Below are 27692 nucleotides of genomic sequence, written 5' to 3'. Positions count from 1 at the left end.
GTTTATGTCTGCCTGAGTGGCTTATATTTAGTTACATTGTCATTTGAAAAATAAAGATAATTGTGACAATGAAAATTGTTTTATTTATTTATTGTTTATTTGTTTTATTTATTTATTTATTGTTCTATAACAGTGTATATTTGCATGTAACTTTTGTGGTTAAAAAAACATCAGAAGGCCCCCGGGCATCTTCACTTTATCAAATCTGGCCCTCTTTGCAACAAGTTTGGACACCCCTGACCTAATGTGTAGTATTTCAGTCAGGATGTTCCCATGTAGGATTGGCACCAAAAATACTCCAAAAAAGAGATTTGGAATGTCAAAAGTGGTGTAAATTAATGAACAAGGCAGGTTTGTTTAATATGATACAGATTGCCAACCAATCCTTCAGATTGCTCAGTGTTTCTTTTTATAGAAATGAACAAAACTCACCAAGCGATCTTTTTGGGTGTCCAAGTGGTCTAAGGCACTCTGTCTGTGATGGTTTGAATCTCTGGGTTTCTTCCTCTGTCGGATATACTGGCTGCCTGGTATAGCCTATCATGTGCTGAAAATGGCATTAAACCTACAACAACAACATCAGATGTCTGTATTATGGCAAAAGTTGGGAATGTCTGGAAATTATCATGTACTCATTATATGCCAAAATATTTCTTGGAAGAGAAATTAAACTCGTACAATCAAATTTTAATAGTCTTGATGAAAAAAATGAAACAAATTCATGTAATGTATTATAGTTTAACCTCCACTCCATTCAAATAATGTATTGTAGTAACTTCCACTCCATTCATATAATGTATTGCAGTAATTTGCACTCCATTCATATAATGTATTGTAGTAACTTCCACTCCATTCATATAATGTATTGCAGTAATTTGCACTCCATTCATATAATGTATTGAAGTAACTTCCACTCCAATCTTCTAATGTATTGTAGTATTGCAGTAACTTTCACTCCATTCATGTAATGTATTGCAGTAATTTGCACTCCATTCATATAATGTATTGAAGTAACTTCCACTCCAATCTTCTAATGTAGTATTGCAGTAACTTTCACTCCATTCATGTAATGTATTGCAATATCGTCCACTCCATTAATGTAATGTACTGCAGTAACTTCCACTTCATTCATATAATGTATTTGAGTAACTTCCACTCCATTCATCTAATGTATTGCAGTATCTTCCACTACATTTATCTAATGTATTGTGTAACTTCCTTTCCGTTCATGTAATGTATTACAGTAACTTTCACTCCATTCATGTAACGTATTGCAGTAATTTCCACTCCATTCATATAACGCATTGTATTAATTTCCACTCCATTCATATAATGTATTGCAGTAACTTCCACTCCATTTGAATAATGTATTGTAGTAACTTCCACTTCATTCATGTAATGCATTGTAGTAACTTCCATTCCTCTTTTATTTGCATTTCTGACTAAAAGAAAAATTTGTAATCTCCACAATTTGGATAAGCAAATGCTTCCAGCCACGTGATGTGACCTTAATGTAGTACTGTTTGTTATTTGTAAAGGTGTCAAAGTTTTACTGCAAGATATTGAATGATAGACAACTGAATTATTTACAACAGTATCATGCTTAGATTGCAACATAATCCAGATGTGTGCATACTTCATAACTCTTGTGAAAAAGCTGGTATTCTGACAAAATACAGGACAAAAGACAACAGAAAGTGAAACTTCCAGCAATGACTTGGTTAAAGAATACATTATGACAAGCTGGACTTTTCAAAGACTGATGACTCAGCATAATATAGTAGACTTTGACTTCTCCCCAGCTGTTAGCATATGGTCAGAGGCATCAAAAAGGAAAATCCTAAGGTAAAGAAGGTTATTTATAATATTTGTTTTCTTTCATGCCAGTAACATGTGGAAGAGACTATGTAAATGATATCTCACTTTATGATAAGGTTGGTTCATTATAATCACAACAGTGGCCCACTTTATCTAATGGATGACACCATTTGGCACTTTTTAGCTTGCCTGGCAATTAGGTTGCTTAAAGTCAGGAGACATAAATGAAACAGGCTGCTTAAAGTGATTATACATATTAGTAAAATTGGTTGCTTTAAATGGTGATACTTACAGTGTGACCCCGCTATAACATGATAGTTGGGAGCTATAGAACTGGACCATGTTATAGACCAAACCATGTTATAAGCAGCCAGGTCAGTTAGCTGCAGAAAATGATGCATGTACCCCAAAAAATGTGTGTGTGTGGGGGTAGGTAATAAATGCGGGAGGTAAAATACGTGCTTCGTTGGCACAGTTACCGTCTTAAATTGATGCATATTAAATGAGAAATACACTTGTAGTGAAAACAGAGAAGGCATATATAATAGTTTACTTTATTTAGAGAACCACATGGTACATATACGAGTATAGTGTTTATATATACATGTCTAATGTATAGTATGAATAGAGTATCAACACCATGTACTCACCTGCGAATCTCATCATATACATTGAATCCACCATACAAGTGAGTCCATTGAAAATATGCACACAGATTTAAAATATTCAGTAATTTTGTCACATGTCATATTGGTCTGAATTCAGTGGGAAAATCGTAGCACAATCACGTAATGAATGACGAAACACATTTACTTTTCAGTATGTCCCAAGTTGGTAAAGTTAGTTTGTGTTTTAAGCCGCCATTGGTAGTATTTGTAAGCATAAACCTTTTCCTTGCCAAAAGGAAACATTCTTGGCACAATTAACTTGTTCCAGTCACATTGGAAAATGCAAAAATCCATTAGATTCCATTAGTTTTATTTAAGCTTGTAACTGACTTCCTTTGAAGAAAAGTTCTTTGTTTTTATTGAAGATTGTGGTTGGCTTTCTTTGATAAAGGGTGCATGCATTATTGAAGTTACCACTAAAGGACAGCTTCAGAGAACCAAACAAATGTCCATTTCTTATTATGGCTGCAACATCAAATAATTGTATTGCATGATTGAGACGGGGATTTTTTCCATTTGCTGAGTATGTTTTCATAACAGTCAGTGCTTCAAAGGTAATCTGTTTCCTTTGAAATTTCAGCAAACTATTTTATCTGGACACATTTTTAAAAGGTAACTGGCCAATGTTTGATCTATTCAAGTTACTGTTCGTCCCTGCCTATTGATTAAACAAATAAGTTCTTTTGCATACCAGGGCCTAGCAACGTGGAATGAATTGCCCACTGAACTTAGACACAAAGACATGGTGATCACATTCAAGAGGGCTCTCAAAACTCACTTATTTCAACTGCAAGAACAAACTTAAGGACCTAATAATGTTCCCTACCTTAAATATTTTCAGCATGTTGTTTGTGTTTTTAATTTCTTGGTGTTTGTTTTTTGTAATAATTACATTATATGTTGTTTTTTATGTTATAGGTATTGTCTAATGTTGTAAAGTGCTTAGAGCTTCTAATTATTAGGCGCTATACAAAGTCCTCATTATCGTTACTAAGTAAGATGTGGACTTTTTGTGTTTGTTTTACATCTGTGGTAGCAGCATGATGCTGCCTTCCATGCATGCATCAGAAATTTAACAAAGGGTCAGCGGACAATTGAGATGCATGTATTCTGGTCTGATGACAGGGATTATTGCTGAAAATGTGAGTTTTCTGAAGGATTTAATTCTGAGTGAAAAGAAGAGGAATTTTACTTACCATCCACTTATAAATGTCAGTCAATGTAAATATATTAACTACTAGCATGCAGCCGAAAATCCAACGAAAGATTGATTATGAGATAATGCCTCATCTGGTTGATCTCCATTGCCAGGAATGTCAACAACAAAAAAGCGGATATCTCAACATACAGTACTCATGGTAGATGACAATATAAGCAGATTATGATATAACAATGCATTGTTTAGATTGTTTGTCAATATGGACAAAGAAATTGTTTATATAACAATAGATAAATTTCAGTGCATTTTACATCAAGTTTGTGTCTTCCTTTCATGGGGTCTCTGAGTTTCTCCACTCCAAACCAGTGGTTGCATATACAATTTTAAACAGCCAACAATGTTGGCAATAAAAATAAATCACCAGATGGTATATTTTGGCGTCAATAAGGAAACAAATCCAAGTTTGCGACATTAGCTAAGCCCTACACAGTCCCAGAATAAACTTTTTGAACGTTATTTTTCATACCTTACATTTTAAAAAATTACTTCTTCGCGTATGAAAAAAATACTTATTACATTTCAGGAGCCATGCCATGATCGTCTTGTATTATTCCTACGTGATCTCATCCCCAAAATGATAATAAACATTTTACATAATTTTCATACTTTTAAGATTATTTTTTTTTTGTGTAAGAGAAAAGTACATGCATATGAAATTTTGGGTGCCACACCACAACTGTGTTATATCTGAATTTGTGTTATAATGGAGCGTGCTATAACGGGGTTACACTGTATAAGCAAAACATGCTGCTTAAAGTGATACATATTAATAAAACAGGCTGCATAAAATGATGATACATATTAGTAAATTAGGCTTCTTTAAGTGATATTAATAAATCAGGCAGCTTAATGTTAAAACAGGCTGGTTATAATGATGATACATATTAGGAGAACAGGCTGCTTATAGTGTTGATACATATCAGTGGAACAGGCTGCTTAAAATGATGATACATATTAGTGGAACAGGCTGCTTACAGTGATGATACATATTAATGAAACATACTGCTTACAATGATGATACATATCAGTAAAACAGGCTGCTTCTTATAATGATACATATTAGTGGAACAGTCAGCTTAGAATAATGATACATATTAGTGGAACAGGCTGCTTACAGTGATGATACATATTAGTAGAACATGCTGCTTACAGTGATTATGCATATCAGTGGAACAGGCTGCTTAAAATGATGATACATAATTTAGTGGAACAGGCTGCTTACAGTGATGATACATATTAGTAGAACAGGCTGCTTACAATGATGATACACATAATAGCAAAACAGGCCACTTACAATGATGATACATATTTTGGCTCAAATCTGATGATGATAAATGCTAGAAATTTCATTGCTATCTATTGTAATGCCATGGAAAATTCACAAATAATCCAAGAAGGCTTTAGACTGTAGCTTATTTTTGAGGCTGCTGTTTTGTACACTTGGTTGCACGTCAACTGCATTGAAGCAAACTAAAAATAGTTTCCATATTTTTATAAAGGTCTAATAACATATCTTAGAATTTTAGTCATTTTACATGAAATATGTGAAAACAGAAGTTTAAATTGATGACTTTGCATATAATAATTTTTAATGCTTTACATTCAGTTCCGCCAGTTTTGCCCAATTTCAACCAGTTCTAGCTGGAAATAAGTCATTTTATCAAAAATATTAGAGTCCAGCAAGGACTCATATATTAGAATTTCAGCATAGGTTGTATCTTGGCAAAATATTGACAAGTGCTCAAAAATTATTTTTTAAAGTACCATTCAAGCTTGGTGCTTTCATCTACATAAAACATGAGTTAAAGTGATGATGGTATTTCTAGGAACTCTTTTGCTATCCCTTCAATCAAAACTGTACAAATCTTCATGCATCTTAAGTAAGTCTTAAATAGACGTTTCATGAATTAAGAGAAGAAACTTTAAGCCTGAATTTAGAAATTATCTGACATTCCCATATAAAGGTCATGTGCCCATAAAGGTGTTTGCTTGTAAATGTAACATTTTCATATGACACTTCAGTAGAAAGAACGCCTAGATATAAAGGGCACCAAAATAAAAAGATGCCTACTAATAATGGCATATCAGTATACAAAATGCATAATTAATAGGTGTACCTCAGTATAGATCAGGGGTCGTAAACACGTAGGCCACATTTGGCCTGCCAAACTGTATTCTGTGGCTGCAAAATGATTGGCATCACAAGGTGTCATGAGAAATAACAGCCCTGGGGCCATAAAAAATGCCTTCATGCAGCCCATATGGTGGTTTAAATTTGAGACCTGTGGTGTAGATGGTACCTACTTAAAAAGGACGCCTCAATATAAATTACATACTTATAATAAAGAGTACTTAAAAATAAGGATGCCTTCTTATTAGGACATCCTAATATATATGACTCACTATAAAGGATGCTTGCTTAGAAAGGGAACTCAAATGTAAATTGATGCAGGCTTTTAAAGGTAACCTCATATAAAGGATGCCTGCTTAGAAAGAGCACCTCAGTATAAAGGATATCTATTTTATAAAAGGCACCTCACTATAATGAGTGATTGTTTATAGCAGGCACCTCAGTATGAAGGATGCCTGCTTAGAAAGAATACATCAGTGTAAGTATTGCTTGCTTACAAAGGGCACCCACCTATATATAAATAATTCATGCTTATGAAAGGCACTAAAATACAGTTTGCTTGCTTAGAAAGGACACATTTTTAAAGCCATTTTCTTAATTTTTTAACTGGACTTATGCACATTAACCTGAGTGTCAGCAAAAGTCCCATTTAGCATCTGTTATACACCATATTGATTGTATTTGCATATATATATATATATATATATATATATATATATATATATATATATATATCCTAGTTTTTTATAACATTTCAAACTTTACTTGTTACATGTACGCAGCTAATTTTCTAGCAATTCTGTACTTTGTGCTTTTCAGCAGAATTAAATGGATGGTGTGTTGACAGGACCCTAAACCCAAACCTGACTTCTTCCATTGGTATGGGAAAATCTTTCTGTGGGGTTGCCTGGTCCCCTACAGGGGCAGATCAATGTGAAAGGTATATTTTTTTAAAGAAATATATACCAGTAAACCACAAATTTAACAGGAGTTGTAGCCCTTTGTGCTTCGAAGGCAAATAAATGCAATTTCTTGTCTATATGTCCATTATGTTTGTCATCAATACTGAATATATATATATATATATATATATATATATATATATATATATATATATATATATATATATATATATATTATTCCTAAAAATAAACCTTAAAATGAACAAACTTGACAACAAAATTGGTCTTTTCTAGAATACAAGAGTAAAGATGCATGATTGTGACATAATCTGAAATGATTGACTTCTGGAAATGAGTCACATAATATTCAAGGTTTCCACACTACCAGGAAATCAGGAAAAAGTCGGGAGAAATGATAATTTTGTCCGGACTGTGAAAAGTCCTTGAATTTTGCAAATATTGATGAAAGTCTGGAAAAACCTGGGAATTTTCCTCCACAATGTGACGCCCGAAACAATTATATAATTTAGTGATAACTGAACTGATCGTGAGTTAAATTTATCAAGTTCTTACCAAAATATTAGGAGGTATGGATCATTTGGGTGCTTGTCATAAATATATTTGTTGATACAATCCAAACGCTCAGTGGATTAGATTCATCTACTAGACTTTTTGTTTCACAGACAGCTCAATATCCATATTTTTTTATATATGGAAGGCATGAAAATCAGTATAGCATCACAAGAGGCCAACATGGTGGCATTAAAGCATAGCCACTTAGCTGATGGGCTAGCAAACTTAAACATTGTTAAATCGAGTTATACCTGCATGAAATTGATATGAAAATTATTTATTTTCTCAGAAATTGCAAGAGTATTAAAATCTTTTTGTCTTTAATCTGCTGAAAGACGATGAAACTAATGTGTTGATGAAATTTGAGCTGGTACTAGCGATTTTGATAGCATGTTGCACGAGCACACAGAATCTCACAAATGTCATTTTGAAATATTGTATAAAAAAATTATTAAATGAAAGCCGTATACTGGTTGTAATAAAAATACAAAAATGAAAGAGCACAAAATTCTCTATAAAATATATTACTGAGACCAACTTCAGAGTTTTGTTGTATCAGTTGACTACCACGTTGACATGTGCTCTCTCACAGAGGGAGCATGCGAAGCAGGGAACCAGACTACTCTCTTTGCTTGATGAATCAGACTGGCCAAGTTTCTTGTAGTTGTTCTCGAAATAAAGATGTTGAAAATTAAATGTTCTTTCTGGTTTTTACAAAAGGTATCAGACTTTCATTTAATATAATTGAAATTTTGTACAACAACATTAAAAAGATTGTTGTTGATATCACCTGACTATTGGACTTCCGATGTCTTTGAGATTTGTGAAGTAATGTGACTGTTAACGCAAATGGCGAGTACCGGGTCAGGTTTCATCTATGCTGAGTTTCGTCTAGTCTGTCAGTGGATTAAAGACGTGACATAATTATAATACTTGCTATTTTTGAGAAAATAAATAATTTTCATATCGATTTCATGCAGGTGTAAATCAATATAACCTAGTTGAAATTTGCTAGGCCTGCTGGTAAGCCGTCTTACGGTGGTGGCAGATTCCAATTTTTCTATATGCAATTGCTCTGAACCCACACTCCATCCAAAATGTCCAAATGTGAAAAATGGGTTTGGAATATTCTGAGGAAACCCAGATTAGAAACATTTCGAATCTCTGAGCTGAACTTTGGTGCAAAACTATTACACAGGTATATGTGGCTTGAAGCATTGGATTCAGATCTTAAATGGAGTGTGGGAGAAATGGGAAATTGTTGTCCCTTTTATTATATATTAAGAAACGATAAGACCCCATGTATCAATACAGATTTGGGGACTGGTTTATTGAACTACAAGAAGACAAGTTGATTTTACAGAAAATTCAATCCTTGTTTATACAACAATATATAATTTTGAAGGTCTTCGGTCAAAATGTAAATCAGCCCTTTTGTAAATGTTTTTAAATGATGGAATTTTTAACCAAATCGTCTTAAGGAGTCTAGGTTGGTTGAAAAATCTTGTTTGAGATTTTATTGGCACACATAATGTCAGGGTTAAACTTTTTTCGAAACAAGATAAGATTCTAAAACTTTGCTTTTATTGTGTTTTTTTTCATACTGTGATAAGAAATGTTTACTTTGTATAACATGCACACATGTTGTTCTAGAATTCTTTGGAATTAAAGGTTTGAAAGGAAACAAAATAATTTATGCTCATTATGTTGTTTCCATGTAGCAACATAATGCAGGTCAGCAAAGTAAAGTTAGAATTTGTATTCTGTACATTGAAATGGCTTTAAATGCCAATTTATAGGAATAATGTCATGTTTGTTTCATGTGACTCATTTTGTGGTTTTGTACATGATCATCTTTTCTGACATGTGTTTTGGAGAGTCTTGAAAGAGAAACATATTCAGATTTGGAAAATGCATGTTTTATAATCCAAGATGTTCTTTAATTTCATCCTGAAAAAAACCCTGGAAATTTATATTTAGAAAGCGTGGGAACAATGAATATTAGACAAGATTTCTACATTCAGACTGCTTATCTCATATTTCAGACTGCTTGCTTCATATTTCAGACCCTCATATTTCAGACTGCTTGGTTCATATTTCAGACTGCTTGGTTCATATTTCCGACTGTTTGGTTCATATTTCAGACCACTTGCTTCATATTGCAGACTGCTTGCTTCATGTTCCAGCATGCTTGATTCATATTTCAGACTGCTTGATTCATATTTCAGACTGCTTGGTTCATATTTCAGACTGCTTGATTCATATTTTAGACTGCTTGGTTCATATTTCAGACTGCTTGGTAGATAAATAAAATACATCTAATTTTAATCTTCAAGCGTCTTATTGAAGAGTGATTTGAAAAATACTGTCTTGTTTATGCTGGTATCAGAAGATTGTCTATCAGATGTGTCGGTAAAATTAGTTGTAAAACAATTTTTTTGGTCCATAAAATTAAATGTTAGACACATTATGGTCCAGTGAGAGATGAAATGTCATTTGAAGTAGGTAGATAATTTGTATTGTAATGTAATTTTTATGATGAGTTTTCACTGGTCTGTCTCTACACTGTCAAGTAACATGGATACAATGAATTTGGTACAATGTTATCACTGGCCTGTCTTACCATTGAAAAGTCATGGATAGAATGAATTTGGTACAATGAGTTATCACTGGTCTGTCTCTACACTGTCAAGTAACATGGATACAATGAATTTGGTACAATGTGTTATCACTGGCCTCTCTCACCACTGTGAAAAATGTTGGATAGAATGAATTTGGTACAATGTGTTATCACTGGCCTGTCTCACCACTGTCAAGTAACATGGATACAATGAATTTAGTACAATGTGTTATCACTGGCCTGTCTCTACACTGTCAAGTAACATGGATACAATGAATTTGGTACAATGTGTTATCACTGGCCTGTCTCTACACTGTCAGGTAACATGGATACAATGAATTTGGTACAATGTGTTATCACTGGCCTGTCTCACCACTGTGAAAAGTCATGGATAGAATGAATTTGGTATAATTAGCTTTTGCTGGTCTGTCTCTTAAAAGACATGGGTAGAATAAACTTCGTTGATGAGAATTGTGTTGTAGATAAATTATATTGTCCAAAAAGATAAACATAGAATGTTCAATGAAATATGTAGAAAAATCATGTGTGTTGATACTGTGAAACCTAACTGATGGTGAACATTGATTTCTTATAATTCTAACAGGCCACATATCTGGTCAGTGACTTCTAGTAGTTCTAACTGGCTAGTTATGTAGTCAGTGATATTTTGTAATTTTAACTGGCTAGTTATGTGGTCAGTGATATTTTTGCAATTATGGCTGGCCAGTGATTTCTTGCAGTTCCAACTGACCTGTTATATGATACGACACTGAGATTTGTTGAACGCAGCTGTTTATTAAAACCACCTTCTGATCCCAATCTAACCCATGTCATCTGACATCATACAGTTGTTGATAACAGTTGCATATTGAAATATCTGCATATCCAAAGTGAGTCAGTGTCCTGTGAGAAATTTAGGTAAACATACTGTTACTGTATCAATGTATGCATCCAAGTCATTTGAAATCATGATAAGTATATCTGTGTTTTTACTGCTAAAATTACATGTATTATTTTCCTAGTTACTGTTTAATAACATAATCTTGCACTAATTATAGGTGACTACAATTTTGATTTCATTTTCAGCTCAGCTGGACATTGATCAGAAGAACTTCCTGTTTGTTTGTCATTAAGCTGTAGACATTCTGTTTGTCATTTAGCTGTAGACAGTCTGTCTGTCATTTAGCTGTAGACATTCTGTCATTTAGCTGTAGACATTCTGTCTGCCATTTAGCTGTAGACATTCTGTCATTTAGCTGTAGACATTCTGTCTGTCATTTAGCTGTTACCTAAAGTATTCCTAAACTACTCGAGGATTGCCATACAATTTTACACACAAAGTCATATTCATCCTAAATGAAAATGGTCTGCACAGACAACCAAAAGGACTGTCATAGTGGCCTTCTAGGAAATCTTGTTATTACTACTACTCTTGAATGAATGATCATGTCAAAATAGATTTTTTAAGAAAAGACTTTTTATGGTTTCTAGTTGATTGTAATGAAAATGGTGCCATATTGGCAAAAATGCAGCCATCTTGAATTTTTTTTTATTGTTGTGGCTGGAAAGTCATATCAGCAGGTTTTTTTTTGACAGAAAACTTCTAATGTATATGAAGTTAGTCCTAAATGAATGTTTCCGTTTGGATATCCAATATGGCCACCACAGCAGCCATCTTGAAACTCTTGTTATTGTTACTCCACCTGATTGAGAAGTCATATCAGATGGAGTTTTCACCAAGAAGACTTATGATGTTTGGTTTTCAATAAAAATTGTGCGAATCTGAAATCGATATGGCAACCACATCCACCATCTAGAAAATCTCATTGTTCCTCCTAAATGAAAGGCAATATTGAGTTAGGTTTTCATCTGAAGACTTCCAATGATGTCTAGTTGGCACTGTATGAAGATAGTGCTGATCTGACCTTAAATATGGTCACCATGGCAACCATCTTCATGTCACAATTCCTACTAGTGGAAAATCATATCAACCTTGGGTTTTCACCAGATGAATTCTTTTGTTGTCTAGTTTGTTCTGAATGAAAATGATACCAATCTGACATCCAGCATGGCTGCCAAAATGAAAGTACTAAAAATCTGTTCTCTAGTTTTCTTGAATGTATTATCATATTGGCATGTTTTTTTTTACCGAAAGTCTTCTTATGGTGTCTAGTTTATTGTAAATGAAAATGGTGTTGATCTTACATCTAGCATGGTTGAAATAGCAGCTAAATTAAAATTCGAAAATCTTATTGCACAAGAATATCAGAGATGGTTTCAACTTATCAGTTACAAAGAAGAAATGGTCATATCTTGGATTCCTGGAAATTCTTTTCAGACTTGTTTTTGATTCTTACAGATGCATCCTGGCCTCACTGTCCACAGATCATAGAGTTGCAGTGCACAGCAGATTTCAGTCAGACAACAAATGGAAAAAGGCAAGATAATTAATGGAAACTTGATAATTTTATGCTTATTCCCCTTCTTTAGTGGGAGTTATTATGATGCCCTCTCTTTGTCTGTCTATGTGTATGTTGTCTGTAACCACATATCCTTATAAATTGCTGTTTGGAAGACACCAAATGTGACACATATGTTGTCCATGTGGTAACTGACTACAAAGGGGTATGGTGTTTGGGCCTTGTCCCTTGGGTTTCTGGGTTTGGGCCTTGTCTCTGAGAGGGAGTCAGTGGATAAATATACCATAACTGAAGTTACAGTGATATTTTAAAAATTTCTGCCTTAAACATGGAGTCAAAGCACAAAGATATCATGTATCATATATTTAATAGGTTTGGGAGTGTGACTCCTGGATGAAGGTGGGGGAAGTGGTGGATTGTAATTTAAAAAAATGAACTAGCCATATAAATAGCTTAGTTTTATTTTCTTGCCTGCATTAGCAAAAGCAATCACTTTTGTGGTGGAAGCATGGTCTTCATCAGCAGTGATAAACTTTAGATCTTTTAAAGGTCCTTAGTAGCTTGGTTAACAGGTGAGACAGGATTACAAACACTTAGTTGAAAGATGCTTCTTGACAGTGATGTATCAATGATGTCATAATCTATAATGATTGGTGGTCAACAAGGCACATTCTTAAATGGATGCACAAGACTCTTCTAGAATGGTTTGTGTTTATTTTCATTTGTTGTAACACATCAAAATTACATGTTGAAATCACTTTCATTTTAACAGGAATTTATTAAATAATTTTTTCAGGTCCGCAGAACCCTTTGAATATTGGCTTTGTTCTCTCAGCTGTGTTGCCTTATTCTCCATTCAGTTTATCCAAATATGTATGTGTTTTCGATGCTGCTTTACTTCATCAGTCTCAGATCATTGGTGTTTTCCATGTTGCATTTTTTGATCCATTGCAGAGACCCATAATTTATAGAATAAGTGAGCAAATCTGTTGATGATGCGACCTGTTATTAGTGTTATTTGACAAAGTGTCATCCACCGCATGAGAAATCTTCCATGGACCCAATGTATCTCATTCAAATGACAAGGTGTTCATATATACTTTATCAAAATTCCAGTTTCTGTATCAGAGAAAGCTTCTTTTAACAGGATAATAATACAAAACTGAGCTATTGATTGAAGCCTACAGCACTTTATCTCATTAAAGTGATTGTGTCAGTGATTGATGGACATAATATCATGTGTCAGGGAACAAAACGTTATATTTCTCACAAATAATTCTGTCTCCCTAATGTGATCCTGTGTTTGCCACAAAAAATCTTGCATCAGTCTATCATGTTTCCTTCACATTATTGTTTCTCTGTGAATTGGTACAATATGCATTTTATTGGCCTTGTTTGGGGAAGATACTAAAATTTGTTCATTGGTGAAAACATCTTGTTCTAAAAGCACAACAGATCCTAAAATATACCTCCTACCAAGTCAAGTGTACAATAATACAGTTACTGTAGAATCTTAAACAGCTGACTGAAACATGCTGGATTGCAAAGACATGTTTTTAAAACCTTAATGAATATTTAGAATGATGTCAAGCCTTGTTAACTCAAACTAAAGAGCTCACAAACTGATTGTCAAGATGCCTTGTTAACTTAAACAGCATATCTGAACTGATTGTCAAGATGCCTTGTTAACTTAAATGGCATATCTGAAACTGATTGACAAGTGTCTTGTTAACTTAAACAGCATATCTGAAACTGATTGTCAAGATGCCTTGTTAACTTAAACAGCATATCTGAAACTGATTGTCAAGATCCCTTGTTAACTTGAACAGCATATCTGAAACTGATTGTCAAGATGCTTTGTTAACTTAAACAGCATATCTGAAACTGATTGTCAAGATGCCTTGTTAACTTAAACAACATATCTGAAACTGATTGTCAAGATGCCTTGTTAACTTAAATGGCATATCTGAAACTGATTGACAAGTGTCTTGTTAACTTTAATGGCATATCTGAAACTGATTGTCAGGTGCTTTGTTAACTGAAATGGCATATATGAAACTGAATGTCAAGATGCTTTGTTAACTTAAATGGCATATATGAAACTGATTGACAAGTGCCTTGTTAACTTAAACAGCATATCTGAAACTGATTGACAAGTGCCTTGTTAACTTGAATGGCATATCTGAAACTGATTGACAAGTGCCTTGTTAACTAAGTTATAGATCTTTTAAAATAAATTGGCAGTTGTTAAAACAAACTACAGATCTTTTAAACTAATCAGCTTGGTGTCTTGTTAACAGTAGATCTTTTAAAAAAATTGGCAATGTGCAATGTTAATGCAAGCTATAGATATTTTAAAATAACTGGCAAAATACCTGGTTAACACAAACTATAGATCTTTTATACTAATTGGAAAGGTGCTTTGTTAACTCAAACTACGAATCTCTCAAACTGATTGGCATGATGCCTTGTTTTCTCAAAAAACATATCTAAACTAATTGGCAAGTGCCTTTTTAACTCAGCTAAAGGTCATCCAAACTAATTGGCAATGTGACTTGTTAACTCAAACAACAGATCTTTCAAAATGATCAACAAAGTGACTTGTTAACTCAAAATACAGATCTTTGAAATGAATTGGCAAGGTGCCATGTTAACTCAAACTACAGGTCTTGCAAACTGATTGGCGAGTACCTTGTTGACTCAGACTACAGATCTTTCAAAATGGTTGGCTCATAATTTGCATTGGATTGTTTTCTAGGCCTGTGATCTGTCAGAGATGTACTTGTCTCAACATCCAATTCAAAAGGAGGATTTCAGCACACTCAAAAGGACCTGTTACCAGGCTGCAGCTGTAGGTAAGTTACAGACCTTTCATAAAAATTAAAAAGATTGAAGTCCAAAAAATCCCAAAGATACAGAGAGTCAAGGAATTGGAGTCCTGGTAGCAGAGGCTCTTACCACAGAGAGCTCTGTAGTTGATCAGAGAAAATGGCACTCACAAGAAATGTTATGGGAATTTAAATGGATTTGAAATTAATTTCTTTTTTTATATGCCTGTCACTAGGTGGATTGCATCATGTTCTGATGTTGACCATTTTTCTGTTTGTTCCCTATCTTGTTTCTACACAATTACTTGAGGTCTCTCGCATGTATCATTATCAGACATTGTTGATGGCTTGTACGTTGCATAAGGAGGAAGCCACTTGATTTAAAGGTTGGTTGTCAAAGTGATTGCCTGAAAGAAGAGAAATGGCTTCTGCCCAGTAACTTTAGTTCTTCATCATAGATCGGGATCAAACTTTGTGGCTTGCAAGTGGGGAAAAAGAAAGCAGCCTATTGATCATAGAGTTGAAAGGCCAAATTATAGGGTCATTTTGATTGAAGAAAAATGTTTTCCACAAAGTAGCTTCAGTTCTACTTTGGAGACCTAATTGAGACTTTGTTGATGTTGATGGCTCGCATGTGGGGGAATGTAGAGATGGGCTTAGTGTGGGTCAAAAGGTAAATAGTGAAGGTCAATGTGGTGGAACAATGAGCATGGGCAATGACATCATTTTGTTTCTGATTCTTCAAGGAAAGAAAATTGGCACAATTTTTGAGTAAAGGCTATGGCCTCATGAATTCTGACACCTTCAGACATCATGACAAGGATCTGTCTGGCATGTTGCTTAACACTGATTTGAATTCGTCCCAGTCTTCCATATTGATCTCAAAATGGGATCTCTCTTGGTGCTTCATGTGGTTAAATTCCTCCAACATCAAACTGCTCTGGTGGCCTAGTATTTAGTGCATCCACCTTGGATGTGAGAGTCCAAGGGTTTGAACCCCAGTCGAGTCATACCGAAGACTTATAAAAATGGTACTAACAGCTTGGTGCTCAGCATTAAGAGGTTAGTGTTAAGACTGGTCAACCTGGTGTCAGGATAATGTGACTGGGTGAGACATCATGACTGCAGCATGATACCCCATTGCTAGACATCACTATAAGCTGCAACACTGCAGACATCTTAACGATATGTCTGATTTTTTAAAAATCAATGTTAAAAATCCAAATCTCTCACACACACACACACACACACACTTAAGAGAAGATAGGCTTGTATAGACTTCATTAATGGAATCATGTGACACATTTTGCAACAGATGATAAAATACCAAATCAGTGGCCATGACCGATGTTCTTTGGATTACTTTGATAAAATTAAAATTTATTACATATTTGGATGGCCATTTTTTGCAAATAAAACATATGCCAATGCTTCAAAAAATTTAAAATTTCATTTCATTACATTTTGACCTAACAATTTATTGCATATGTTCATGGAAACAGGTAATTTCATAGTATATACAGACATTTGTTAGTCACTACTGTGGTTATAGTGTATGGTCAGATGGGGTCAATAGTTGTACCTGATTACATTTAATCAAGCAGTATATATCTTTAAAATGTTACATGTATATAGATAAAGTCACAGTGACCTAATAATATTGTACAAGAAAGATCATAATCTTTGTTTTAAACTGTACTCATTCTGTGTTACATGACTTTGAGAAGTGATCACAGTTGACATCAAAATCTGTTGACATGGACTTAAATTTAAGTTTTGTACTTATTCTCACTAACTATACAAACACTCAAGGAGAAATCTAATACATCTTAATAGTCTGTGCCAGGATCTTGTTTGTATCTAAATGTACTTATACACACATTAATTTCACAATTCTAGTAATCTTTTGCTGTAGATGTATGTCTGTCTCTGATATATATATAACTTTAGATGCATGATTGTCTGTCTCTACTGTCTGTAACTGTATATAAATGATTGTCTATAACTGTATATACATGATTGGCTGTCTCTGCTGTCTATCACAATAGATACATGATTATGTCTGTCTCTAATATGTATAACTGTAGATACATGAGTATGTCTGTCTCTACTGTCTTTAACTGTATATACATGATTGTTTGTCTCTACTGTCTTTAACTGTATATACATGATTGTTTGTCTCTACTGTCTGTAACTGTATATACATGAGTATGTCTGTCTCTACTGTCTGTAATTGTATATACATGAGTATGTCTGTCTCTTCTGTCTCTACTGTCTGTAACTGTATATACATGAGTATGTCTGTCTCTACTGTCTGTAATTGTATATACATGAGTATGTCTGTCTCTACTGTCTGTAACGGTATATACATGAGTATGTTTGTATCTACTGTCTGTAACTGTATATACATGAGTATGTCTGTCTTTACTGTCTGTAACTTTATGTATATGAGTATGTCTGTCTCTACTGTCTGTAACTGTCTATACATGAGTATGTTTGTCTCTACTGTCTGTAACTGTATATACATGAGTATGTCTGTCTCTACTGTCTGTAATTGTATATACATGAGTATGTCTGTCTCTACTGTCTGTAACTGTCTATACATGAGTATGTTTGTCTCTACTGTCTGTAACTGTATATACATGAGTATGTCTGTCTCTACTGTCTGTAATTGTATATACCTGAGTGTATCTGTCTCTACTGTAAATAACTAGATGCATGATTATGTCTGTTTCTACTATCTATAACTGTAGATGCATGAATATGTATGTCTCTACTATGTATAGCTGTTGATGCATGATTGTGTCTGTCTCTGCTATGTATAACTGTTGATGCATGAGTGTGTCTGTCTCTACTATGTATAGCTATTGATGCATGATTGTGTCTGTCTCTGCTATGTATAGCTGTTGATGCATGATTGTGTCTGTCTCTGCTATGTATAACTGTTGATGCATGATTGTGTCTGTCTCTACTATGTATAGCTATTGATGCATGATTGTGTCTGTCTCTGCTATGTATAGCTGTTGATGCATGATTGTGTCTGTCTCTACTTTGTATAACTGTTGATGCATGATTGTGTCTGTCTCTACTATGTATAACTGTTGATGCATGAGTGTGTCTGTCTCTACTATTTATAACTGTTGATCCATGAGTGTGTCTGTCTCTACTATGTATAACTGTTGATGCATGATTGTGTCTGTCTCTACTATGTATAACTGTTGATGCATGAGTGTGTCTATCTCTACTATTTATAACTGTTGATCCATGAGTGTGTATGTCTTTACTATGTATAACTGTTGATGCATGATTGTGTCTGTCTCTACTATGTATAACTGTTGATGCATGAGTGTGTCTATCTCTACTATTTATAACTGTTGATCCATGAGTGTGTCAGTCTCTACTATGTATAACTGTTGATGCATGAGTGTGTCTGTCTCTACTATGTATAATTGTTGATGCATGAGTGTGTCTGCCTCTACTATGTATAATTGTTGATGCATGAGTGTGTCTGCCTCTACTATGTATAACTGTTTATGCATGAATATGTCTGTCTCTACTTTGTATAACTATTGATGCATGATTGTATCTGCCTCTACTATGTATAACTGTTGATCCATGAGTGTGTCTGTCTCTACTATGTACAACTGTTGATGCATGAGTGTGTCTGCCTCTACTATGTATAACTGTTGATGCATGAGTGTGTCTGCCTCTACTATGTATAACTGTTTATGCATGAATATGTCTGTCTCTACTATGTATAACTGTTGATGCATGAGTGTGTCTGCCTCTACTATGTACAACTGTTGATGCATGAGTGTGTCTGCCTCTACTATGTATAACTGTTTATGCATGAATATGTCTGTATCTACTTTGTATAACTGTTGATGCATGATTGTATCTGCCTCTACTATGTATAATTGTTGATGCATGAGTCTGTCTCTACTATGTACAACTGTTGATGCATGATTGTGTCTGTCTCTACTATGTATAACTGTTGATCCATGAGTGTATCTGCCTCTACTATGTATAACTGTTGATGCATGAATATGTCTGTCTCTAATATGTACAACTGTTGATGCATGAATATGTCTGTCTCTAATATGTATACTGTTGATGCATGATTGTGTCTGTCTCTACTATGTACAACTGTTGATGCATGATTGTATCTGCCTCTACTATGTATAATTGTTGATGCATGAATATGTCTCTAATATGTATACTGTTGATGCATGATTGTGTCTGTCTCTACTATGTACAACTGTTGATGCATGATTGTATCTGCCTCTACTATGTATAATTGTTGATGCATGAATATGTCTCTAATATGTATACTGTTGATGCATGATTGTGTCTGTCTCTACTATGTACAACTGTTGATGCATGATTGTATCTGTCTCTACTATGCATAACTGTTGATGCATGAATATGTCTCTGATATGTATACTGTTGATGCATGATTGTGTCTGTTTCTACTATGTATAACTGTTGATGCATGATTGTGTCTGTTTCTACTATGTATAACTGTTGATGCATGATTGTGTCTGTCTCTACTATGTATAACTGTTGATGCATGATTGTGTCTGTCTCTACTATGTATAACTGTAGATGCATGATTATGTCAGTCTCTACTATGTATAACTGTTGATGCATGAATATGTCGGTCTCTAATATGTTTAACTGTTGATCCATGAGTGTGTCTGTCTCTACTATTTATAACTGTTGATGCATGAGTGTCTGTCTCTGCTATGTATAACTGTTGATGCATGAGTGTGTTGAAACCACCTCCTTGTGCTTGAGTGGAGACTGAAGTTGTAACCACCTCATTGTGCAATAGTGAGACTGAAGTTATAACCACCTCCTTGTGCTGTAGTGAGACTGAAGTTTGAACTACCTCCTTGTACTGTAGTGAGACTGAAGTTCCAACCTCATTGTGCTTGAGTGTAGATTCTGAAGTTGAAACAACCTCCTTGTGCTGTAGTGAGACTGAAGTTGTAACAACCTCCTTGTGCTGTAGTGAGACTGAAGTTGTAATGACCTTCTTGTGCTGTAGCGAGACTGAAGTTGCAATCGCCTCACTGTGCTGTAGTGAGACTGAAGTTTTAATGACCTCCTTGTGCTGTAGTGAGACTGAAGTTACAATCGCTTGATTGTGCTGTAGTGAGACTGAAGTTGTAACGACCTCCTTGTGCTGTAGTGAGACTGAAGTTATAACCACCTCCTTGTGCTGTAGCGAGACTGAAGTTGTAACCACCTCCTTGTGCTGTAGTGAGACTGAAGTTGTAACCATCTTCTTGTGCTGTAGTGAGACTGAAGTTGTAACGACCTCCTTGTGCTGTAGCGAGACTGAAGTTGCAATCGCCTCATTGTGCTGTAGTGAGACTGAAGTTTTAACCACCTCATTGTGCTTGAGTGTAGATTCTGAAGTAGCAAGCATATTGCACAAACATTTGGCTTGAAGTGAATGATGTAGATTCTTTTATTTTGGCATATTGTGCAGTGTTATTTGTATTTGTTCTTTTGGTATGTATTCTGCATAAGTATTTATGGCAGAAGAAGGGAAATTGGTATGGAATAATCAAATAATAATGTGTAGCAGGGTATTTGAGTTTCAAATCATAAAATCATAATGTTGCAAATATGTTTTATTGTACACTTTGTGGATACTATATTTAAAGTATTTATATACTTAATTTTCTTTTTATTCTCTTATTTTTATAGTAATAGATTGGTCCCCAGAAATTTATAAGGAGGCAGATACTTCAAGAAAATACTCAGTACTTGCTGTAGGAATGAAGAGTGGACATATCATTCTCTGGAAGATTTATCTCCCTTTTTTATCAGAGTAAGTTAAATACAATCAATTGGAACATATTAAGTTCGAATGGCCTTTGTGTTGATTTATTTTATGGACAGGGCTAATGAAATCATGTTAAGTCATGCAGTGTCTCTATTTGAACAGGACCAAAGAAATGCTTTTAAATGATGCATTATAGTCATTTGAACACATCTTCGGAAATGCTGTTAAATGGTGCAGTGCTTGTTGTTGTTGTTGTAGGGTTTAACGCCATTTTTCAGCACACGATAGGCTATACATGGCGGCCAGTATTAATGGTGGAGGAAGAACCCGGGAAAACCCTGGAAAGAATCACTGACCCACGAGAAGCTACTGGCAAGCTTTCTCACGTGCTTTAGACCACTCAGCCACTCGGGGCCCCTATCATGCAGTGCATTCATATAAACAGGACTTAGGACATGCTGTTAGATTATGCAGGATGTTTATTTCAACAGGACTAAGGAAATGCTGCAAAATCATGCGGTGTATTGATAAAATATAATAAATTATTTAGTTAATGTTAATATTATAGTCCCCCTTGTCATCTGCTGTATTTTTCTGACAATCATCCCATTTATTTGGTGTGAAGTGTTTAGAGTACAAAACTTCCCTAGGATGCAGATCTGTCCATGATAGCCTGCATTCTTGATCATCACCGCCAACATATGCTGGCATCATTTGACAATAGTAACATTCAGTTTGACTGTCTTCTGGAGTGAGTCTTATGCTGGTATCATTTGACAATAGTAACATTCAGTTCGACTGTCTTCTGGAGTGAGTCTTATGCTGGCATCATTTGACAGTAGTAACATTCAGTTCAGCTATCTTCTGGAGTGAGTCTTATGCTGGCATCATTTGACAATAGTAACATTCAGTTTGACTATCTTCTGGAGTGAGTCTTATGCTGGTATCATTTGACAGTAGTAATATTCAGTTCAACTATCTTCTGGAGTGAGTCTTATGCTGTTATCATTTGACAGTAGTTACATTCAGTTTGACTATCTTCTGGAGTGAGTCTTATGCTGGTATCATTTGACAGTAGTAACATTCAGTTTGACTATCTTCTGGAGTGAGTCTTATGCTGGCATCATTTGACAATAGTAACATTCAGTTCGACTGTCTTCTGGAGTGAGTCTTATGCTGGCATCATTTGACAGTAGTAACATTCAGTTCAGCTATCTTCTGGAGTGAGTCTTATGCTGGTATCATTTGACAATAGTAACATTCAATTTGACTATCTTCTGGAGTGAGTCTTATGCTGGTATCATTTGACAGTAGTAATATTCAGTTCAACTATCTTCTGGAGTGAGTCTTATGCTGTTATCATTTGACAGTAGTAACATTCAGTTTGACTATCTTCTGGAGTGAGTCTTATGCTGGTATCATTTGACAGTAGTAACATTCAGTTTGACTATCTTCTGGAGTGAGTCTTATGCTGGTATCATTTGACAGTAGTAACATTCAGTTTGACTATCTTCTGGAGTGAGTCTTATGCTGGTATCATTTGACAATAGTAACATTCAGTTCGACTATCTTCTGGAGTGAGTCTTATGCTGGTATCATTTGACAGTAGTAACATTCAGTTCGACTATCTTCTGGAGTGAGTCTTATGCTGGCATCATTTGACAATAGTAACATTCAGTTTGACTATCTTCTGGAGTGAGTCTTATGCTGGCATCATTTGACAGTAGTAACATTCAGTTTGACTATCTTCTGGAGTGAGTCTTATGCTGGTATCATTTGACAATAGTAACATTCAGTTCGACTATCTTCTGGAGTGAGTCTTATGCTGGTATCATTTGACAGTAGTAACATTCATTTCGGCTATTTTCTGGAGTGAGTCTTATGCAAGCATCATTTGACAGTAGTAACATTCATTTCGACTATCTTCTGGAGTGAGTCTTATGCTGGTATCATTTGACAGTAGTAACATTCATTTCGGCTATCTTCTGGAGTGAGTCTTATGCTGGTATCATTTGACAGTAGTAACATTCAGTTTGACTGTCTTCTGGAGTGAGTCTGATAAAGATCCGTATGACTTCCTGCTGCAGATTGATGTTGCTCCATTTTTAGGATCAAGCAAAAGTCTTCCACCATCACAGGTTCTATTTAAACAGTCAATAATTAAAAGAATTCAGCATGATGCACATGATCTTGTACATTTAATTTGAAATTTTTGAAACTAATTGACCAATATTTGCATGCCATAAGTTGCAAGTACTGACTGACATGAAAATTATTCAACTAGTTTAATTTAGTATAACAATCACTTTGATATTCTGGTTCTCCCATATAATGAAAAACTTCGTACCGCTACATTACATTACTGTTTGTTTTGGTGTACAGTTCATATCACAGTGTGTATTATGTACTGAAATACATCATTCATAGAATATCATGAAAACTCTTACTGATTCTTCCACGTCTTGTGATATTTCTTTTTTTGTTCAAAGCTAAAGATTTCTTGTTCAGAGCTAAAGGTTTAAATTTTATTGAGTAAACCATTATGTAAGATACACAAAATTTGGGTTCAAGCAGGGTTTTAGTAAGAAATAAAGTAGTAGATGGGGGTAATATGACTAGTGGTATGGAAACTTTCTTTGTGATGATTTTGTTGTATCAGCTGAAGTTAGACCATCTTTTCTTGACAGATATATGTGAATTATGTTTGAAAATAATCATAGAACTGTTTTTAAATTTGCTAATACAAATATGTATACATTTATGTTTATTTAAAAAGAAAACTCAAGTTGCCAGGTGATATAATAATGAGAAAATGTCATAGAATAATAAGAAAAATGAGAACAAATGAGGTTTTATAATAGTACAATGCTAAAGTAAAAATTAGAAATAATCAGCATATGAAGAGGATGCATTGTGGTGTGGGAAATGCCCTGGGACTGAATATAATGATGGCTTATTTTATAATACTGTGTATGTGATGAAAATGTTTCTGATTAGAAATAAATTACTGATTGATTCCTAAAAGAATTGATGGAAGTAGGCTAACGTTCAGTTAATGGCATTATGTGTGTTATATTCATATTTGATTTTGTGTTCATCATGTGTGTCTGTCAAGCACTTTCAATGATGCCAAATCCAATAAAGCAGGCATCATGTTGACTTAGACTGATCTGTATTGAATCTTAATTAATTTTGATGTGTGTCTCTAATGGAATATGGCAACATATTTTATAAGTTTCAAAATGAAATATTCAAAATTCTGGAATCATAGGTGGTAATTCCTGTAAAATATGGTGAAAATTCACAAGCTACCAGCATCTACTGATTCACGTCTGCACAGGTGAAGAGTATATGCTATAATTTTGCAAGATTTTATTACAGGTTTAGAAATAGCTAAACTGTAAACTTCCTGTTCAAGGAAGAATTTGAGGTACTTAGTATAGGTTGTCTGAAATGATGTTATTACTTTTGGTTCATGAATAGGACTGATTGCCAGATTGTTGGAACAGTTTTACCACGCAGCTCTGTGCCCAGTGCATTTTCCTGGTGTTCATCTAAAGGTAAGAACTGCTTGTACAAGGTAAGAACATTCGTCCCTCACTATGAAACCTTTTCCGTATTAAGTGTCCGCATAGAAAAGTGTATGGAGATACATGCATAGCTGCCAACCCTCACGACTTTTTCAGCGATTCACGGATTCACGCTGCAAGCAAAAAATTCATGAATTCTCAATTATTTTAAATCTTTAATAAAATAACCAATTTCCTGTTAAGCACTAGTCATGATATTGGCAGTTGCCAAAATGGTCTGATACTGCTGGTCGTGATATTAGTAGAACTACAGCCGATTGGTACAGTTGCCGGGTAGCAAGCATTTTAGCCTATTTTAATCTGTATGTATAAGAGTAATTTTACAAATGCTTTTGAGAGAAACTGGGGCCTAACCAGAATTTTACTCTGTGCATGTGTCACCAACACTGATATGAATTACCATTAGGCATCGCATGTAAGATCTTGAAAATGGCTTCACCACCAAAGAAAAAGAAATGTATTGCTCCCCCCCCAAAAAAAGAAGTTTATTTTGGAATATACCAAAAATTGGCTGTGCATTCTGCCATTAAATATTGATATACATAATACTTTTTGCATGCAGTCTGCCACAAATTTTAGTATTGGGCATTGTGGCATAGACGATGTGAGGAAGCACATTGGTTGCAAAAATCACGAAAAAGTTGGGAAAATTAGGAATTCACAGATTTCAGCTCTGGAATATTTGAAGCCATCGATGGAAAAATGCTAAAGCATTATTTGTGAGTTTTCACATCATGAAATAATCAATTTCTGTGGTTTTAGATGCATCTTATTCCAGACGCTTGAAATGTAACTTAAAGTGATCTCACTTAAAATGCATTGTACTATTAATGCATTACTATGGCATTATAATATGGGAGGAAAATACAGCAAATTTTTTTTGATCATCTGTTGTCTTCGCTCTGTTTACTAACCAGTATATTTTGCCAATGACAGATAAAGACAACATAAGGCATTATCATCTTTTGGCCATGTGTATACTAACCAGGAAATTGTGCTGATATACGAGGACAGTGTTAGGTTTTAGTCTCTTTTATGTTGTCTGTAAACTAACCAGGAAAATGTGCCAGTGGCAGATGATGACTATGTGAGGTCTTATCATCTGTTTTGTCTGTATGCTAACCAGGAAATTGTGTTGATATATGAGGAGAGTGTGAGGTCTTACTGTCTTTTGTCACGCCTGTATACTCACCAGTATATTGTGCCAATGACATTTCAGGACAACATAATGTATTATCATCTTTTGTCTTGTTAGTATACTAAATGGGATATTCTGCTGATGTCAGATCAGGACAGTTTTTTTTTTATTGGTTCATAACAGATGTGTACATTTAACTTAAAAATCTGCTATACTTTGTTAAATTAAGATCTGACTATATTTTTCAGTATTTTAAAGGATCATATAAACACCCAATTGGTAGTCATATAGACCCCTAATTGGTAGGCATATATACACCTAATTGGTAGGCATATTGACACCTCATTGTTAGGCATATAGACACCTAATTGGTAGGCATATAGACCCTCGATTGGTAGTCATATAGACACCTAATTGGTAGTCATATAGACACCTAATTAGTAGTCATATAGACTCCTAATTGGTAGACATATAGACACCTGATTGGTAGTCGTATAGACACCTAATTGGTAGGCATATAGGCCCCTAATTGGTAGGCATAATGACACCTAATTGGTAGTCATATAGACACCTAATTGGTAGTCATATTAACAACTAATTGGTAGTCATATAGACCCCTAATTGGTAGTCATATAGACCCCTAATTGGTAGGCATATAGACACCTAATTGGTAGGCATATATACCCCCAATTGGTAGTCATATAGACACCTAATTGGTGGTCATATATACACCTAATTGGTAGGCATATAGACCCCTAATTGGTAGGCATATAGACACCTAATTGGTAGGCATATAGACACCTAATTGGTATACATATAGACCCCCAATTGGTAGTTATATAGACACCTAATTGGTAGTCATATAGACACCTAATTGGTAGTCATATAGACACCTAATTGGTACTCATATAGACACATAATTGGTAGGCATATAGACCCCCAATTGGTAGCATATAGACACCTAATTTGTAGTCATATAGACCCCTAATTGGTAGGCATATAGACACCTAATAGATAGGCATATAGACCCCTAATTGGTAGGCATATAGACACCTAATTGGTAGTCATATAGATACCTAATTGGTAGGCAAATTTTCAGATAATTGTTGACATGCTATGCCACTTCCAAATCATGAAGGAAAACTTTGAACTCCTGACAAATTCTAAATTTAAGCAGAATCAAAACGAAGCATGAACATATATGGACAGACAGACAGACATACTTAATAAAAGTCTCCATTTGTTTTGTGGTTGAAAACAGTGTGTGGTATATCATTGTAACAATTATTTTCAGTCTGATTAAAATCAGATCTTCACTGTGAAGAAGTGCAAAGTTTTATGCCAAAATAATCAAGAGTTTGTTTCATGATTTGGCAATATGTGAAGAAAGATTTGTCTTATGTTGGATCTTTCTTGATATGAAAAAATCTTCAAAGCTTGTATAATATGTTAATATTTATTTCATATGTGTTTACATTTGATCAATCACTGCTCTTTCATATTAACTTAGTTTTGAAAAAAGTCAGCTCATTAAAAACCTGATTAGTGTTAATCTTGTTATTAATGAACTATGAACAATAAAAGTTAATAAGTATTTACCATTTTTCTTAAATATGGTCTGTTTAAAAATTTTTGCTCAAAGGAAAATAAATTATTCTCAACCAGATTTTTAATCAGTTAATTTAAGTAATTGCTAATCATCAGTGATGATCTCACTACTAAATGTTATTACTATTATGGGGCACTGATATATAAAATGAAACAAAATTTACCCCACAAATGAGAAAGCTTCCAACATGTGCAGATGGTTTTGTTTTGTTATCAGTTGTCATGCAGTCAGTTGACCAGTGAATGCTATTCTGTAGTTCCTATTAAAAATGGCTCAGTTGTCCTTAACAATTATTCTTGCTGTAGTTGTTCAGACAGTTGTCTTGCACAGTGTTAATTAGTGAGAATCTACCATGGATAAGGAGATACAGAAAGAAGAA

At 34.5% G+C, this 27692-nt stretch overlaps 1 protein-coding gene across 3 annotated transcripts in view; it reads left to right on the top strand.

Annotated features, from left to right (window-relative positions):
• Positions 1–27692, top strand: part of LOC149779365 (uncharacterized) — a 93857-nt gene that overhangs the window by 8475 nt on the left and 57690 nt on the right. For all 3 annotated transcript variants that reach the window (XM_089939991.1, XM_089939992.1, XM_089939990.1), the window contains exons 3-7: positions 6656–6776; positions 12291–12369; positions 15110–15206; positions 20898–21021; positions 24460–24536. In XM_089939991.1, the coding sequence (XP_089796117.1) occupies positions 6656–6776; positions 12291–12369; positions 15110–15206; positions 20898–21021; positions 24460–24536 (498 nt within the window). The remainder of the gene's footprint in view (positions 1–6655; positions 6777–12290; positions 12370–15109; positions 15207–20897; positions 21022–24459; positions 24537–27692) is intronic.

The sequence above is a fragment of the Sinohyriopsis cumingii genome, chromosome 17, assembly GCF_028554795.1.
Source record: "Sinohyriopsis cumingii isolate HCF-2022 chromosome 17, ASM2855479v2, whole genome shotgun sequence".
Classification (NCBI taxonomy): domain Eukaryota; kingdom Metazoa; phylum Mollusca; class Bivalvia; order Unionida; family Unionidae; genus Sinohyriopsis; species Sinohyriopsis cumingii.
Note: the sequence above shows the minus strand (reverse complement) of the source record. Positions and strands in the feature narration are given on the sequence as shown.